Consider the following 16,018-nt stretch of genomic DNA (forward strand, 5'->3'; position numbering starts at 1 on the left):
TGGTGCTTTCTTGGTGCTAAGGCAGATGCTCTCAGCTTGCTGGTATTTGCCTTGTTCCCCAGTCACCCTGAGGGTACAACACAGAAAAACCTCATCTTAGACATCAACAAAGAAGAAAGAACAGGAATCTTAGTCTTGCCATGGTGGCTTTAGTGGCCGAAACGGATAGTTAATTTTTGTTTTATATCTCTAGGGTTACATGTCTACAAGAGATGCAGGTGTTTGGGCAAGAGGATGCTCCTGATCCCTGTGGGTAATGGAGCAAAGCTGAGATCTTAGTTTTCTCTAAGGATCAAATGCCAAAGGCAGACGTATATTCTGTCTCTGTTCAGCTCCCGATTTTAAAGGCACTGTGTTCTGGGGGAAGGGAAAGCTGGCTCCTTTTCTAGCTGTCACTCACTGTAGCTGGGCGTTGGGGAGCTGGTAGCATGGGGAGGCCATGGCAAGCGCTGTGCCAGCCTGCTTCCTGTGTGTGAATACACCCACTGTTTTGCTTCTCTTTTAGAGACAAGATGTTTCCTGCTCTGGGATTCGGCGCCCAGCTCCCGCCAGACTGGAAGGTGAAGTGTTGTGGCTAACTGCATGTCTGAGAGCAGTTTGTCCTGATATTGCCTGGGCAGGAGCAGAGCTGCTGGGGCTTCCCAGCTGGCTCGATCAGGGAAAAGCTGCCGGGCAGAGCAGGAATGGGCAGATGCGGGATTTCAGCTGGTGGAGAGTGAGATGTGAGAGTGTGGGTGGACCGTGAGGTGGGGATGGAACACAGGCAGCCTTTTCCTCTCTTCTAAGCTGATATGAAAGCAGCAGCTCCCTGGCATTAATGGACAGAGCCAGGCGTTGATTCATTTTCCTGGCAAGAAGCAGGAACGACGCTGGGTGTGGGAAAAGGCCACTGGATGAATGGGTCTGATGGTGGCAAAGCCTGGAAGGGGGCTGGGAGCTAGTTAGCCTTGACACGATGCAGCCCCCAGAGCTAGCAGAACTGGAGCAGAGGGATTTTCACCAAAACCACCTTGGCCTTATGTTGGGATTAGGCACCAGAGGAGTTAAAGACACCCTTGTCCTGCAAGGGCCTCAGTTGGAGCATCCTGCTCCTCAGGTGGGCAGGTACTGTTCTGCCTGATGTGGAGCATGTTCTCATGGCTGAGAAGATGTTCTGGGACACCCCTGTTGTTCATTACTGGCTGGGTCTTTTGTCTGTTCTTTGCTCATGCCCTTAATGTGCATTTTCTTTCTGCTTGCTGTCTTTGAGAAGTTCCCAGCTTCTTTCTGGTGTCCAGTCCCAGTGAGCCTGTTGTGTTCTCTGGGAGGGGAGCTCTGCTCTGGGCTGAGCACAGTGGTCGTGTTAAGTCACCAGGGCTGGGGATGTCCTGCCTGCTCTGGCTTTGCACTTTTCTCTGCTTTCGCAGCAGCCAAAATTCATGTGACTCAAGTGGGAGCTCTTGCTGTTTGCCAGCCACAGGAGGAGATCCTTCTATGTGCACTTTGGAGCTGGTTCATCCTCCTTGGCCGGCAAACGTCTCTGGTCTGTCATTTCACAGCTTTCAGTGGGGAGATCTTGGTAAACAGCTTCCAAGGACTTACAGCCAGCTGCCATCAGGGATTTATTAGTTGAGGAGAGGAACAGCAATGGAAAGCATAGTAAGGATGGAAAAGGTAATGTGGCTTGGGCTGCTGAGGGAATGGGTGAATAATCACAGTGAGCATCCTGCTCTGCTGCCTCTGTGTGTGGGTCAGTGCCCATGGGAAAGGCATTGCTGGGTTGGAAGCATCCCTTACTGCAAGGCTGGAGGTGGTATGGGGCTGAGGATGCTGGCTAGGGGCTGTGGTGCAGAGGGATGCTTCTCCTCTTCTCCCGCTGTGTCTGCCTCTTGCAGCCTGCCACGGAAATGTTTTGGGCTGCTCCAATAGGCCCGGGGATACTCTGTAAGCCCTACCAGGAAAAACACCTCATTTTCCCCCAGAATGATGTCTAAGCCCATGTAAACCCCAGCAAAGAGCAGCTCTCCCTCCCCATGTGCTTGGCCTGTGCCTAAAGGTCACCCACCCAAATGCACAGAGTGACCCGTCAGTTGCCTCAGGTTAGCAGTGGAGGCATCCCCAGTGCACCATCCTTCACCACTCCAGCTTCATCCCTGCCCAGCTCACCTAGCATCACTGCCCAATTCCCTTGTTCAAGGGTTTTTTTGACCACAAAGCTCATTGGGTAGTTTCAAAGCCAAAGCAATCACTGAAACCCATGCCCGTTGTTACAGTGGGCAGGAGGTGTTATAGTGGGCAGATGGTAGGGAGCAGCGTGGCCAACACTGCTCCCCAGGGGCACGACAGGGGGTGGCTGTTGTACCCACAAACCTGAGTAAAACAGAAAAGATGGTTAAGATAAGAGCAGTATAAATCACACGTTGCCATGGCTCCCCCAACGCTTCCCAGGCACCCATCGCAGCAAGATGTTTTGCACACAAAAGTCTCATTGGAAATGTCAAAGAACATCTTGCCATGTGTCAGATCTGTAGAGAGCCTTGAGCGGTTTCCCAGCAAAGGAACAGGAGAGGGAAGCAGATGGGTTTTGGTTTCTGGGGGATGAGCAAAGGCAAGGCAGCAGTGGAGAGGGTGATGTTTAACATCGAAGCCGCACAGGTCACCCCACGTTTGGGAGATGGGGTTGACCAAAGTGAGCTGGTGGCTTTGCCAGTGTGCCATCCCCAAGGCCTTGCATCCATTTGCTTTTTATATATATACATCTAAGGAAACTGAGTCACAGGAGGGGTGGGATCACTAGGGGAAGTTGCAGAGAACCCTCTGCAGTGTCAGTTCTCTAGCATAGGCTCTGGTTGTGTGTCTGGAAGACACATCACTAATTCCTGATGGTAAAGGATGGAGCTACTGCTGTCTCCATCCTTCAGAGAAAGAATGCATAGGGTGGCAGCAAATGAACGTCTTTCTTGCCCTTTGGGGTGGTTTGAAAGAGTTTCTCCCTGTGAGTTACTGGTGAATGTAATACCTGCAGGTGCTCCAAATACATTTGCCTGCACAGAAACTGTTTTTCAAAGTATGAGCTGGACAGGGAACAAGATTGCTTTTTTATTATTATTATTTTTATTTTCTTCATTATTTTGAAGTCCTCATGTTGAGTTTTCCAACAGAGATATATATACACATATAATCTGTAAAAACTCCAGAGGAGGTTTTGAAACACTTCTGCAGGGGGTCTGCTGTGTAGACAGTGAGGAGCACAGCTCCAAATCATTTTGTTGCAGCTTAAAAGAAAGAGAAACCTCTCTTTTGCAGTGCAAAACATGAAAATATTTTTGCTTGCTTCATCTATAAATACTCTTATGGCAGAATTTTGAATACAAAATTGAGCCCTTTACAACTGAAAACCAAGAAACTGGAATTTGGATATTTTGCCAAAATTGAGGCTGCTACAAGAAAGGGTGTATGCAAAACACAGTCACGTGATTCAGACTCTGCCTTTTCTCTAACCCAGGGTTACTGGTGGCTGGGAGTGTTACTGGTTGTCCTCAACAGGCATGGGGAGATCCAAGCAGGCTGTTGACGTCCGCCGGGCTGACAGCTGAGCAGCTCCACAGCATGGGGAGGAATTCTGGTTGACCTACTTTTGTTTTGATGCTGTTTCCCACCCTACAGCCTCTTGCAAAAATAGTTTCTGCTGCTTTTGACACAATACCTGGTATAATTGGAAAGTCTGAATCAGATACATGCTGCTATTGGAGTCTCAGGAGGACTTCTGCTTCCATGGTGCCTTGAAGGACAGTCATTTTGCCAGTGTTAGGAATATGCATGTCCCCAGCTGCTCCCCTGGCTGAGAAGCTCAGCAAACTTCCACCCTTCTGAGAGGGAGACAATATCCTTGTTTTGTAACTTTGGCACAGACAGTGTGGGAGCTTTTTGTTTCAGAGCCCTCGAGCGGGTGGCCTGAAAGCCTAGATTGTCCCCTTCAACCTTCTGCTGTGGTGGGAGAGGCAGTTGCACATCCTTTGTGCTCCTTAGAGTCTGTTTGCTTCTTACAGTGCCTAAACTGAAGGTAGCAGTGAGGAATGCTCAAACCCCCAGGTCTGATGGTTGTTCCCCAAGCAAGCTGCTGACCCAAGCCAACACTGGCGAGATTCATATGGAAGGCCAGGAGCCTTGACCCTCTCTTGCACCCGGGCCATCAAGCTGCCCTGCCTTTGCTGGCAGAGAGGGGCTCAAATCAGCTGTTGCCCAGCTTTTCGCAGTTTCTGTCTGTAGGTTCTTCCCATGGAAGCAACTGAGGGAGGTGTTGTGATTACAGCCAGCACTGCTGTTTGGTTTTGCTGCATGGGCTAGTGCAATGGGCTGCAGATCAGGGTGTGCAAGGCTACTTGCTGTTGCCGGTGTATCACAGGGCATCCTCATGAGAGCATCTCCTTCAGCCTGAAAGAAGGTGGTAGGAGGATCTTGCACCTACCTTGGAGGCCAATGAAAACCAGCCGAGATTGTGCTGGCACTTTCTGTCCATAACACCCAAGCATTTATGTCACCTCTGCTGTGCTGCCTTTCACACTCATGCAGACCCAGATGATGAAGCTAATCATCTGCTGCCCTTGCCATGATGATTATGCCGTGGATTTGCCATGATGATTTGCCATGATAGCTGGCATGCCAGATCAGGTCTTCAACCCAGTTTGCTCTGTGCCTCTGTCCCTTCTGCTGCATCAGGCCACTTGCAGAGAACCGTGGAACTGGGATGCTGCCAGAACTGGGCCTCCCTATGATGTTAATTGAGTTTATCCCTTTATAACCTGCAATAAGATGAAGTAATTCCTCCTAGTGATTGGTGAGAAGGCCCAGGTGGCTGAGAACATCCCTTCTGCATGCTTTCCCTCTAGGCAGCCAGTAGGAAGCCACATGGGCAAACCTGCTTTGATAGCCATAGAAGAATGCAGGATGTAATAATTTCAGGTGGCTCCTGATGGGGGGAATTGAGGAACCAGTTCGTCCTCAAACACTGATCAACCCTGACCATGTTTGTATTTCCTGCTACTTCCTGCTTGGGTGGTAAAGGGCTCGAAGTGTTACTGACCCAGCAAGATGGACTGCAACATCTGTGACCACGGGGTCCTGCCCCAGGGAAGCACCAGACCCAAACCAGCTTTGCAGCACCACCTAAACTATCGTGAGCAACCTGCTCTTCACTCCGTGTTAATTTAGGCCTTTTCTTCTCCACAGGTATCCCATGAGTTTGCCATTAACTTCAATCCCACAAACCCATTCTGTTCAGGTAAGCATCCTTAAAAATCCCTTGACGCCTTCAGTGTCTTCTGTCTTTCCTTCTGCATTTGCATTTCTTCGATAACACCTTGGGCATTTTTCAAGGTGTATTCAGACAGGAATTGACAGTGAAGCAGAGCACATGCTAAGGGTAAGCTCAGAGGAAAGCAGAGAAAATTTGGAGGTGTGTAGGAATGCCCACAGTAAAATGCAACTGGGTTCAGACAACGTAAAATCCTCCTTCATTAGGATGTCTGTTGTGTCCTACCAGCTGTCTCCTCCTCCAGCAAGCCTGCAAGAAACTAGGCCTGTTTAGCAGATGGGGAATTCAGACCTAATGCTTCATTTAGCAGCTGGGGGCTGGTCACAGTCATGGCTGAAGAACTGCTCAGATCCTAAGTGGTTAAGGGCCACCATGGACTCCTAAAATCATCTGGTTTGACCTACCCCAACAAAATGAGGGCTCAGCCATCCCCCATACCTTGCTGGCTCGCCAGTTCATGGAAGCTGGCTGTGAATATCTGCTCTTCTGCTGCCTTGGCTTCGTTCAGCTCCTCTCCAGTAGCTGTATTCACTAGACGTGATTTGTTGCAGGAATTATGGGGTGCAGAAGCCACCTGCAACTCTTACCAGTGTCAGGTCCTTCCCAAAGGACTGGCAGTCAGCTGGTTAATTGTCAAATTGGTAATTTCTGAATGACACACTATGCATCCTTCCAGGAAAGCAGCCATTTACCATGTTCTGGTGTGGCAGAAGCAAAAGGGTCTCTGCCCTCTGCTCCCAACACAGTTTGGGAGCTCAGAGGGTGCTTGTGGGATTGTTTTGCCTCTCTCCACAACCTCTGCCCCACGTCTGTCTGGGTTTTGGCTATGCTCAGAGACCAGGAGTTTCTTTTCTGTTTGCTCTTCCTCTTTGTCTGATGCTAAGATTTCTGTGGAACCCCAAGGAAAGCTTTCTTTAACTGTGGGCACTATGAGAACACTCTTACCTCAGAAGGTCTGAGGACCTACTACAAAGTAACTAAGAAGCAAAGCCCTGGTATTAGGAAATATGAGTTGGAGTGGAAAAAACCTGTGGAGCTGGATGGGCAGGAGGGGAATAGGTCTGAATTCAGCTCCCATGACAGTGTTAGCTAATGAAGCCTAATTGGACTTGTGGTGGGCCTGAACTGTGGTGAACTGTAACGCTTGGTTTCTCTGCTTTCCCTGAAGGTGTGGAGGGCATTGTCCAAGCATACTCGGCCTGTCTGCCCCACATCCGCTTCTACGGACCCACTAACTTCTCCCCTATCGTCAACCATGTGGCTCGCTTCGCATCTCAGGCCACCCAACAAGAAGCTGCATCTGTAAGTCCGTCAGATCCCGTGAGGCAATGGCAATCCCCATGGCTTTGGGCAGGGCAATGCAAAGCCTTTCATGTCTTTCAGGAATGGTGAAAAAGTGATAGATTTCTCTCTAATTCTGACAGGGAAGGTCTGCAAGCCCCTGCCCCTGGAATGGCTGGGTGATGGGTGTTGAACAGGCCAATATGGAGTGGACACAGGGACATGAGACTGCCCTAAAGGGCACCTCAGAGGAGCTGAGGACTGTGATGGTTCAGAGAGGGAAAGGCTGTGTTTGTGGCAGACCATCATAGGCCATTCACCACTGCACCAGCATGAGCTCAGGCTCAGGAGTCCCTGGCATGTGCTGGGCAGTAGGTAGCAGGTAACAGGGAAGGACAGCTTTGTTCTTTCCCAATTTTTTTCTTAAAACATCTTCTGCTGAGATCCAAGGGGCTTTGTTCTACAGAAGCATCCTCTGTACTTATGGATGGACTAATAGTCCTCAGGAGCATGGTTCTTCCTTTCAAAACAGCTCCTGCATGCTGCAGGACTGTCCTGGTGCAGGTTGGACCAGGCAGTCTTGGGGGAGGGGGGGGCACAAGTGTGGTGATGCTGCTGCCCTGACACATATGGGAAACACAAGCCGCAGGGAAGAGGCTGAGCATGACTTCAGATCTTTGCCTTATTTTCCTTGGACAACAAATAGCTGGAGGAAGATCTCTCTGGGGGTGCACATCCAGCCCTGCAAACAGCGGGAGTGAGCAAGCTTGAGCCATGGCATAAAGCATGATGCTTCTGATGTGGCTGATGGCCAAATACGAACCAGAAAACCTTTCTGCTACTCCTTTTTGAAGACTTTTTTGTATTTAAGGGGGAATTGCTGAAAACCACAGGGAAGCTCAATTTGATCCTTGCTTTTTACGCCACTTGGACAAATGGTAGTGGGCTCAGGTCCAGGCTTGGAGTTCTTGTCCAGGCTCTCCAGCCTCCCAGCAGTCCTGGAACTCACTGTTAATTAGTCCATGTGAGCAGTCACATCCGTATGTCAGAAATCTTCTAGTCAGTATGGGGGCCCTGTGCAGCCATGCTCAGTCATGCTGAGTCACAAGGGAGCCAGAACCAGCCTGGTATTGGAGGAGGAAGCTGGTGGTGAAGGGATGCTGGGATGCCTGTGTGTGCTGGGAGCTGCAACCGGTGGTCCAGCCTTGCTGGAGGTGGCCGGGGTGTCCTCTTAGGGGTACAAAGATGCTGTGAGAGCTGGAGCAGCTCTGCTCTGGAGCCAGGCTGAGAGAGCTGGGCTGGTTCAGCCTGGAGAAGAGAAGGCTCCTTAAGGGGAGACCTTAGAGCAGCTCCCAGTGCCTAAAGGGTCTGACAAGAAACCCGGAGAGGGGCTTTGGACAAGGGCCTGTAGGAACAGGACAAGGGGGAATGGCTTTAACCTGACAGAGGGGAAGATTGAGATGAGCTCTTAGGCAGAAGTTCTTCCCTGTGAGGGTGCTGAGGCCCTGGCACAGGTTGCCCAGAGAAGCTGTGGCTGCCCCATCCCTGGCAGTGTTCGAGGCCAGGTTGGATTGGGCTGGGGGCAAGCTGCTCTAGTGGAAGGTGTCCCTGCCCATGGCAGGGGGTTGGAACTGGATGAGCTTTAAGGTGCCTGCCAACCCAAAACATTCTATGAGTCTATGATTCTATGAAGACGGTAAAATGGAGCTTACTTGGATCTCTGCGGCAGCAGGCTGCCTATGAAAGACAGCACGTCTGGACCCTGGGTTTAGCTGCCCAAAAGCAGCTCAGCTTGAGCATCAGCATGTGTGTGGCAGGAGCTGCTTGAGGTTAGAAGCTTCTCTGATTCCTGCCTGGAGCAGAGCTGGATCACACCTGAAATCTCCTCCTCTTGGAAAATATCCGAGAGGATATTTTCTAGCCTTGTCTTGAGCACTGTTACTCTTCACAGCTGAGGGCAAAAGGAAATACTGAATTTGGTTTAATTCAGCAAAAATCCAGGTCGCTTTTCTTTTCTTTTTTTTTTCTTTTTTTTTTTTTTGTTTTGTTGCCTGTCTTGGCATCAGTGGGGGAGGGAGAAGCCCACAGGCTCCGTGCTGAGCAAAGGCACTAATCGTATGCAAATTGCACCCCTCCGCTGGCTCTAATAGTTTAATCAAGAGAGATTTTAAATAACGGGCACTGGCAGTGCCAGCAGAGGCAAGCCTCCAGTGACTCCTTAGGGTTTTATGGAAGCAGAAAGTGCTACTGATGAGTGATCTCACTCCCCTGTGGTTGTCTTCTCTTCTGTCCTATCTTCAACACGTGCAGCAAAGACCCCCTGATGCTGCTGGCTTCGGTGGCTGCCGAGACCTGCCTTCCTCTTCCTTCCATTCTCGTTTGCTCCCAGCACTTCAAATAGAACCAAAGAACCTTGTCGTTTTGCCATGGCAACACACATCACAAACGCGGGAGCTGCCGGCTCTTAAGGGATGGGAGTACTAAAACGTGTCAGTGTTGGGGGGGAGAGGCAGAGGGATTACACACGATTTCACTCTCAGGGAAGGATTAATAAACCTCCAGGAATTAAAACACACCTTTCCAGCAGGGTCCCTGCATTCAAACCTCCTCTTTTCTTACCACATGCTGTTTAATGCTGCTTAATCCCTTCAAGTCCTGCTCACATGTGAGCCTAATTACTCATGTTAGCAGCCTGTTCCCTGCCGTAGAAGCTCAAGGTGGTACCTGGCTGTGGGTATGGCCGACCCCCACCATCAGCTCTTATCCCACTTGACCTCTGAAATATGTTGTGATACACATTGGATAAGCTCTGCTGCCCCCTCTTTTCTGGCAGACTTCACAGCATTTTTCTCTGATCACATTATGAATTTTGCATTTAAAAGAGAACAAAGGGAAATACTCCTTTCTGAGTTTTCTCTTTCTGATCACACACAGAGGCCAGGGGATTCAGCTTAAAGGTGTTTCCATTATCAGCTGCTCTCCACAAGGTTCTGTTCTTCTTCCTGTACTGGTTCCCAGACAGGGTCAGGCTGCAGTCACTTGTCCTGGCCCCATGGAAGAGAATGCAGGTCGTCTCCTGGTCTTACGCTCCAGGCTTGGATGACAGGGTCCTGTTCTTTAGACCTACATCTTCCCCTAATTTGCTCTGAAAAGTCTGGATTTCGGGAAAAAATAAACCCTGAGGGTGCTTTGTAGGCAGAGCTAATAAATCAAAGGGGTTGGGAATGGGCTGTCTGTCTGCTTGGGAAAATCTCCTTGCCCACATCCTTGGGTTGTGTTTAAGCTCGACGCAGCATTCTTTGTATTTGGAGTGTAGCACTGGAGAGTGTTGAGACAAGATGATGCTTAAGGGAAGGTTTCAGATGTGGGCTGGAGGAAGACCAGGAAAATGGGCTTTTCCGGGATGGCTGCACTAGTGGTTTTTAGAGGAAATGGAAAGAATGAGGAGAGGAACAAAGGGCCTTAATGCGCTTAAGTGCTTGTTTTTGTCATTTCTCCAGCACAATCAAAATATGTAATGTGCTAAAATTGAGCCATTAGTTTCCCCAGAGGCAGAAGAGATAGGCTTTTTGGAGGTCCACATTCCCCAGAATTGCTTTGCTGAGTCCAGCAGGATGCTCCATATGTCCATCTGCCCATTCTCTCCCTGCTCTGCAGGACCAGCCGCAACCACTCTACTTTAACCCTGGGGAGCGGTGCAAATGCCGCTGCTGTGGCATCCCCCCTCAGCCTGTTCCACCTTCTGCATCCCCCCTTGTACCTGTGAGACCTACAGCTTTGTATGAGGTACTGATGAGTCCTGAGCTGGGATGCAGGGGATGCTCCCTATCTGTGCAATATGTCGATGAGGACCCCACAACCTGAGCTTTTTTGCCCCAGGCTCAAACTTCTCCTGGCTGTGACACAAGCTCTGCACAGATTAGGCTTTTTCTTCCGTCATTAAGTACATTCAATTAGTAAATCAGCAAAACATTTTGGGGTGGAAGTTGGTTTGTTGTTGGCTTGATCTTTCAGAAAAGGGGTGAATAACTGAAATGTCTGGGAGCTGCTATGCAGGGTGCTGGTGGCTGCCCTGAGGAGCAGTAAGCCTTGTGCTCCCAAACCAAACCTCGTAAAGTTCAAAGACAAGTACAAGATCCTGCTCCTGGGTCAGGTCAATCACCAGTGCAAACACAGGCTGGGCAGAGACTGGATGGAGCAGCCCTGAGGAGAAGGACTTGCTGGTGTTGGTCAGTGAGAAGCTCCCCATAACCCAGTTTCAGTATGTGCTTGAGCCCAGAACTTCCTTGTGTGCTGGGCTGCATCCCCAGAGCGTGATCAGCAGGTCAAGGGAGGGGATTCTGCCCCTCTACTGCGCTCTTGGGAGACCCCCCCTGCAGTCCTGCGTCCAGCTCTGGGGCAACAACACGAGGCATGTGGGGCTGTTGGAGGGAGTTCAGAGGAAGCCGCAGAGATGCTGCAAGGGCTGGAGCAGCTGTGCTCTGGAGACAGGCTGAGAGAGCTGGGCTGGTTCAGCCTGGAGAAGAGAAGGCTCCGGGAGACCTTAGAGCAGCTCCCACTGCATGAAAAGGCTACCAGAAACCTGGAGAGGGGCTTTGGACAAGGGCCTGTAGGGACAGGACAAGGGGGAATGGCTTTAACCTGACAGAGGGGAGATTGAGATGAGATTGTAGACAGAAGTTCTTCACTGTGAAGGTGGTGAGGCACTGGCACAGGTTGCCCAGGAACCTTCTATGATTCTGTGATTCTAAATCCCCAGGGAACCTGCCTCCCACCATGTATGGAGCATCCTGTGAGCTCACACTCCATGAGCTCTGGCTGCGGTGTGAAGGTGCACCTGCATTCCACTGAGTTTGACCCCCTGCCCTCCCCTTTGCAGCAGTACTTCATCCTCCTTATCATCACGGACGGGGTGATCAGCGACATGGATGAGACGAGACACGCTGTGGTGCAGGCATCCAAGCTGCCCATGTCCATCATCATCGTGGGGGTCGGCAACGCTGACTTCGCTGCCATGGAGTTTCTGGATGGGGACAGCCGGGTGCTGCGCTCCCACACAGGAGAGGAGGCTGTGCGCGACATTGTCCAGTTTGTGCCCTTCCGGGATTTTCGCAACGTGAGTGTGTGCAGCAGCGGGTGACTGCAGGCAGGAATGGGGTCTCAAGCCTGGAAATGACCCTGGAAGTGGAGCAACCCCTGGAGAGGCAGACAGAGGGAAGAGCCCACCTTACCTTGGCCCTGGACTCCATATCCCTCAGTGCTGCTCTGGTGTGGACCATGTAAATCAGTGCTGCAGGCAAGCACAGGCAGGGGCGACAGTGATCTGTATATCCATAGCATGCTCCATCTGAGCATCCCCCCATCACCGCCACCCCTGTCATTGCCAGGCAGGTCAGACCAAAAACCAGTTCACTGCAGCAGGTTTCCCACAGCAAGCCAGGGCAGTGCTGGGCTCATGTCCCTCACTATGGTCCTATGTTGGCATCTCCCACCCAGACCTCTTCCGCACCCATGATGTGCCATGTGCTGAGGGCTTAATGCTGGGTGAGCTCCTACTCCCCACAGTCCTCTCCCAACGTCTGTGGAAAGGGGTGATGCTGGCACTGTGCCTGCATGGGTACCGTCTATGGGATGGTGGCCCAGCCCAGCCTTGTATTTTGGAAAAAAGCCGATCAAGGAATTAAAAAAAGAGGAAAAATGTCAAAATGAATTGCTATTGCCTGCCCATCACGATCAGCCAGGAGTCAGCCCTGGGTCAGATGCTGTTGCTGGCACAGGATTGCCAGAGGGTGCATAACATCAGCCCATATTTGTCTTCACTCTTTTTGCACCTAATCAGTGTTTTTCCATTTCACCTACTGTTACTCAATACCAGTTTTTTTCTAACCTAGCCAGGATGTTTTATTCCTCCCTACCACTGAATTACCTCCTGGAGGGAAGGTGTAGTATAGAATATAATCTTCGAAGGTGTATAAAATGCTGGCTGCTAGTAGACTCGAGGGGCATTAAATGAAATGCCACACTCTGGAGTCAGGGACAGCTCAGCCACACTTGCTCAGTCAGTCCCTATGGCTGTTCTTACACTGGTGTTTGCTCCCTTTTGCCTGCAGGCCCCCAAGGAGACCCTGGCCAAAGCTGTGCTGGCAGAGCTGCCCCAGCAAGTCGTGCAGTACTTCAAGCACCAAAACTTGCCACCCATCAACTCGGAGCAGGCATAGAGCTGTGCCAGGCTGCGCCCTCTGCATGTTGCTGAAGCCCGTTGGTCCTACTGGAAATGCATGTTCCACATGCTTTTAAGAGAAAAATACCCCCCCTGAAACACTTTGTACTTCTTAATTTAATTGCTAAGTTCTTAAAACTCATCTCAGAGAAACATCTGTATTCATTTTGTACAGTCCCAGCCTGAGGTGACACTGAGCAGCCCAGCCATGCCCTCATCCCACTCAGTTGTGTCACTTTTCAGTATTGAATGTACTTTGTATCATTTCAGTGGAACAGGATACAATTTTTACAATCAAAACTTTGTTTTTCCAAGTAATGAAATGCTTAATATATTATTATCATTCAATGAACTGGTCATTGTATAGTTCATGTATCTGTGTTGTACCTGTATATCTGTCACACTCTACATTCATTTTTATACTGTGTATATGTTATATTTGTTATACTCAGGTTAATAAAGAAACTTGGACATTTAAAACAAGGGTCTCCTAGATGGGAAGGTCTGGGAGCACCTTACAAGGTCAGCAGCGCAGGGTGTTGGAGTCACCCTGACAAGGCAGTCCTGGTCCCCAGCCACTCACACTGCACTGAGCGGTTCTGCTCGCTGTGCCCTGGGAACAGCCCAAAGCCAACAGCAACATGCTGGAAGATGCTTTACTGGAGGTGGAGGTGAATATGGATGTCCAAGGGAGAGCAGCATCCTCACCCCGCCCCCCCCCCCCCCCCCCCCCCATCATCTCTAATATTGAGAGCAGGCCTAAGGAGGACATAGTGGGTTTGGGTGAGAAGCTCTCCATGACCCAGCTTCAGTGTGTGCTTGAGCCCAGAATCCACTCCCACCCCCTCCCCAAGCTGGGCTGCATCCCCAGAGTGTGAGCAGCAGGTCAAGGGAGGGGATTCTGCCCCTCTGCTGTGCTCTGGGGAGACCCCCCCTGCAGTCCAGTGTCCAGCTCTGGGGCAACAACACAAGAGGGACATGGAGCTGTTGCAGCGAGTCCAGAGGAGGCCATGGAGATGCTGTGAGGGCTGGAGCAGCTCTGCTCTGGAGCCAGGCTGAGAGAGCTGGGCTGGTTCAGCCTGGAGAAGGGAAGGCTCCTTAAGGGGAGACCTTAGAGCAGCTCCAGTGCTTAAAGAGGCCAGCAGGAAACCTGAAGAGGGGCTTTGGACAAGGGCCTGTAGGGACAGGACAAGGGGGAATGGTTTTAACCTGGCAGAGGGGAGACTGAGATGAGCTCTTAGGCAGAAGTTCTTCCCTGTGAAGGTGCTGAGGCCCTGGCACAGGTTGCCCAGAGAAGCTGTGGCTGCCCCATTCACGGCAGTGTTCAAGGCCAGGTTGAATGGGGCTTAGAGTAACTTGGTCTAGAAGAAGGTGTCCCTGCCTGTGGCAGGCGGTTGGAACTGGATGAGCTTTAAGGTCCCTTCCAACCCAAACCACTCCGTGATTCTAAGAGTTGGTGCCTGCCTGAGCCGAGGGCAGCATGTTGGTGTGCACACACCATGTGTGTGGGGGAAACATCACTGAACCTACAACCAAGCGGCAAAGGGAGCTTCATGGTTCACTGCTGCTTTATCCCTAGACGTTTTTTCAAGTCTGAGTAAAAAAAACTCCCTGCTGCCTGGGAGAAGATGGGCAGGATAATGAAATCCTGCTCTCCAGCAGCTCCTTTGGGCTGCTCATCAGCAACATGTTATCTCCAGTGCTAATTGCCACTTTCTTCTGCTGTTAACTAGATTAAGGGCTTTTGAAGCTGCCAGGTAGAAAGTTGAATACAGTGTAGGGATCACCATCCTCACTCCAAACTCAGACTTCATCTCCCTTCTTCCCCTTAGCAAATGCACTAGGGTGGGAGGTTGGCATCTGTGTGAAGCCTACAGCTCATCTGCATGCACATGAGCTACTAGCTGTGTTGTCACTGACCACTGCTAGCAAATGTGTGGTTTCCACTACTGCCATCGAGGTACCAGCACACAGGCTGCCCTGTGCCCCACAGCTCAGCCAAAGCACAGAGCCAAAGCTAGTGGTGCAGCTGCTCTGAGCATGGCACTGGTTGAGACCCTATCTCTTGGGAGAGGTGGGACTGCTCCTTGAAGTATTTGCCTTGCAAAGCCCTCTTGAATGGAAAAAGCCCAACAAGCATCACCCTTTTTCAAATGGAGAAGCAGCCTTTAAAGGGTGGCTCACTAAAAAATGATGCTGTATACACAGTTCAGCTTCCATATTGGAGTCTGTGGCTCTGGAAGAAAATGTCGGGGTTTTTTTCTTTCCATAGGAGAACCTGCCATGCAGCTGCTCCAGCTAGCAAGTTCTTCTGCTAGCAGAGTGTAGTTTTTTTTAACACCTCTGTGAAGCTTTAACAACTAGCACAGACAACATGCCATTTACAAAGCTATCCCTGGGGAGGGGGTGAAGCACATACTACGCAGTCATGGTTTTTCCTAAATAATAAAAACATCCACCACCAACTGCCCGCATGGCTGGAGCCAGCTCTTCTCCAGCACGTCAGCCCTGGGGCAAGGTTACTGCCACAGCTGCTGATTTATCCTCTACCCCTTGCACTCCTCATGCCCCGGCATGCCTCTCGGTGCCCTTAAGTATCTTATCAGATGACTTCTGACTGCAAGAAGGAAAATGGGACCAAGTGACAGAATGAGGAGCTGCGCCAGCTCTGCAGTTTGTTGACACAGGCCAGGCCATGAGAACAGCAGAGGTGGCTCACCCAAAGGTTTGTGTGAGTTCCCCAGATGCCTTATTCCTGTTTCTTGGAGAACAGGAGGAAAACAGAGGGCTCCCACACCTGCTTTTACTGAACTACGTCTCCTCCTGGCTTTGCACAGTCCAACATCCCCTCCCGATCTCACCTGCAGTTCCTGTGGACCACCACAATGACATCTGCTGCAACTGACTGGCAATTCCCCTGAAGACGTCCCAATCAGCCCTTTTCACAGCAGCTATGTGAAATACCACTCAGGAAAATGACCCCAGCATGTTCACAGCCAGGCCAGGCTGTTCCAATTCTCTCAATAGAGATTATTGATACAGCTTAATAATGCCAGGGAGACACCTTCATCTCTCACACCGACTGCTCGAGGCTCCTGAAAATTCAGTTTTCAAGAAAAACAGGCATTTTTTGGTGCACCCTTTCCATTCCACTCCATAGCTAAGTATGATGAAAATCATCAAAACCAATGTATTAGAAAGGCAGCAAGAGCTCTAGCTGTTCT

At 50.5% G+C, this 16,018-nt stretch overlaps 1 protein-coding gene across 2 annotated transcripts in view; it reads left to right on the forward strand.

Moving 5' to 3' along the window:
* Positions 1-13,277, forward strand: part of CPNE2 (copine 2) — a 54,108-nt gene extending 40,831 nt beyond the window's left edge. For both annotated transcript variants that reach the window (XM_065661796.1, XM_065661797.1), the window contains 5 exons: positions 506-560; positions 5,209-5,260; positions 6,462-6,595; positions 11,454-11,690; positions 12,685-13,277. In XM_065661796.1, coding sequence (XP_065517868.1) covers positions 506-560; positions 5,209-5,260; positions 6,462-6,595; positions 11,454-11,690; positions 12,685-12,792 — 586 coding nt within the window. In that variant the 3' untranslated portion in view covers positions 12,793-13,277. The remainder of the gene's footprint in view (positions 1-505; positions 561-5,208; positions 5,261-6,461; positions 6,596-11,453; positions 11,691-12,684) is intronic.
* Positions 13,278-16,018: the final 2,741 nt, after the last annotated feature.

Source organism: Lathamus discolor, chromosome Z, assembly GCF_037157495.1.
Source record: "Lathamus discolor isolate bLatDis1 chromosome Z, bLatDis1.hap1, whole genome shotgun sequence".
Lineage (NCBI taxonomy): Eukaryota > Metazoa > Chordata > Aves > Psittaciformes > Psittacidae > Lathamus > Lathamus discolor.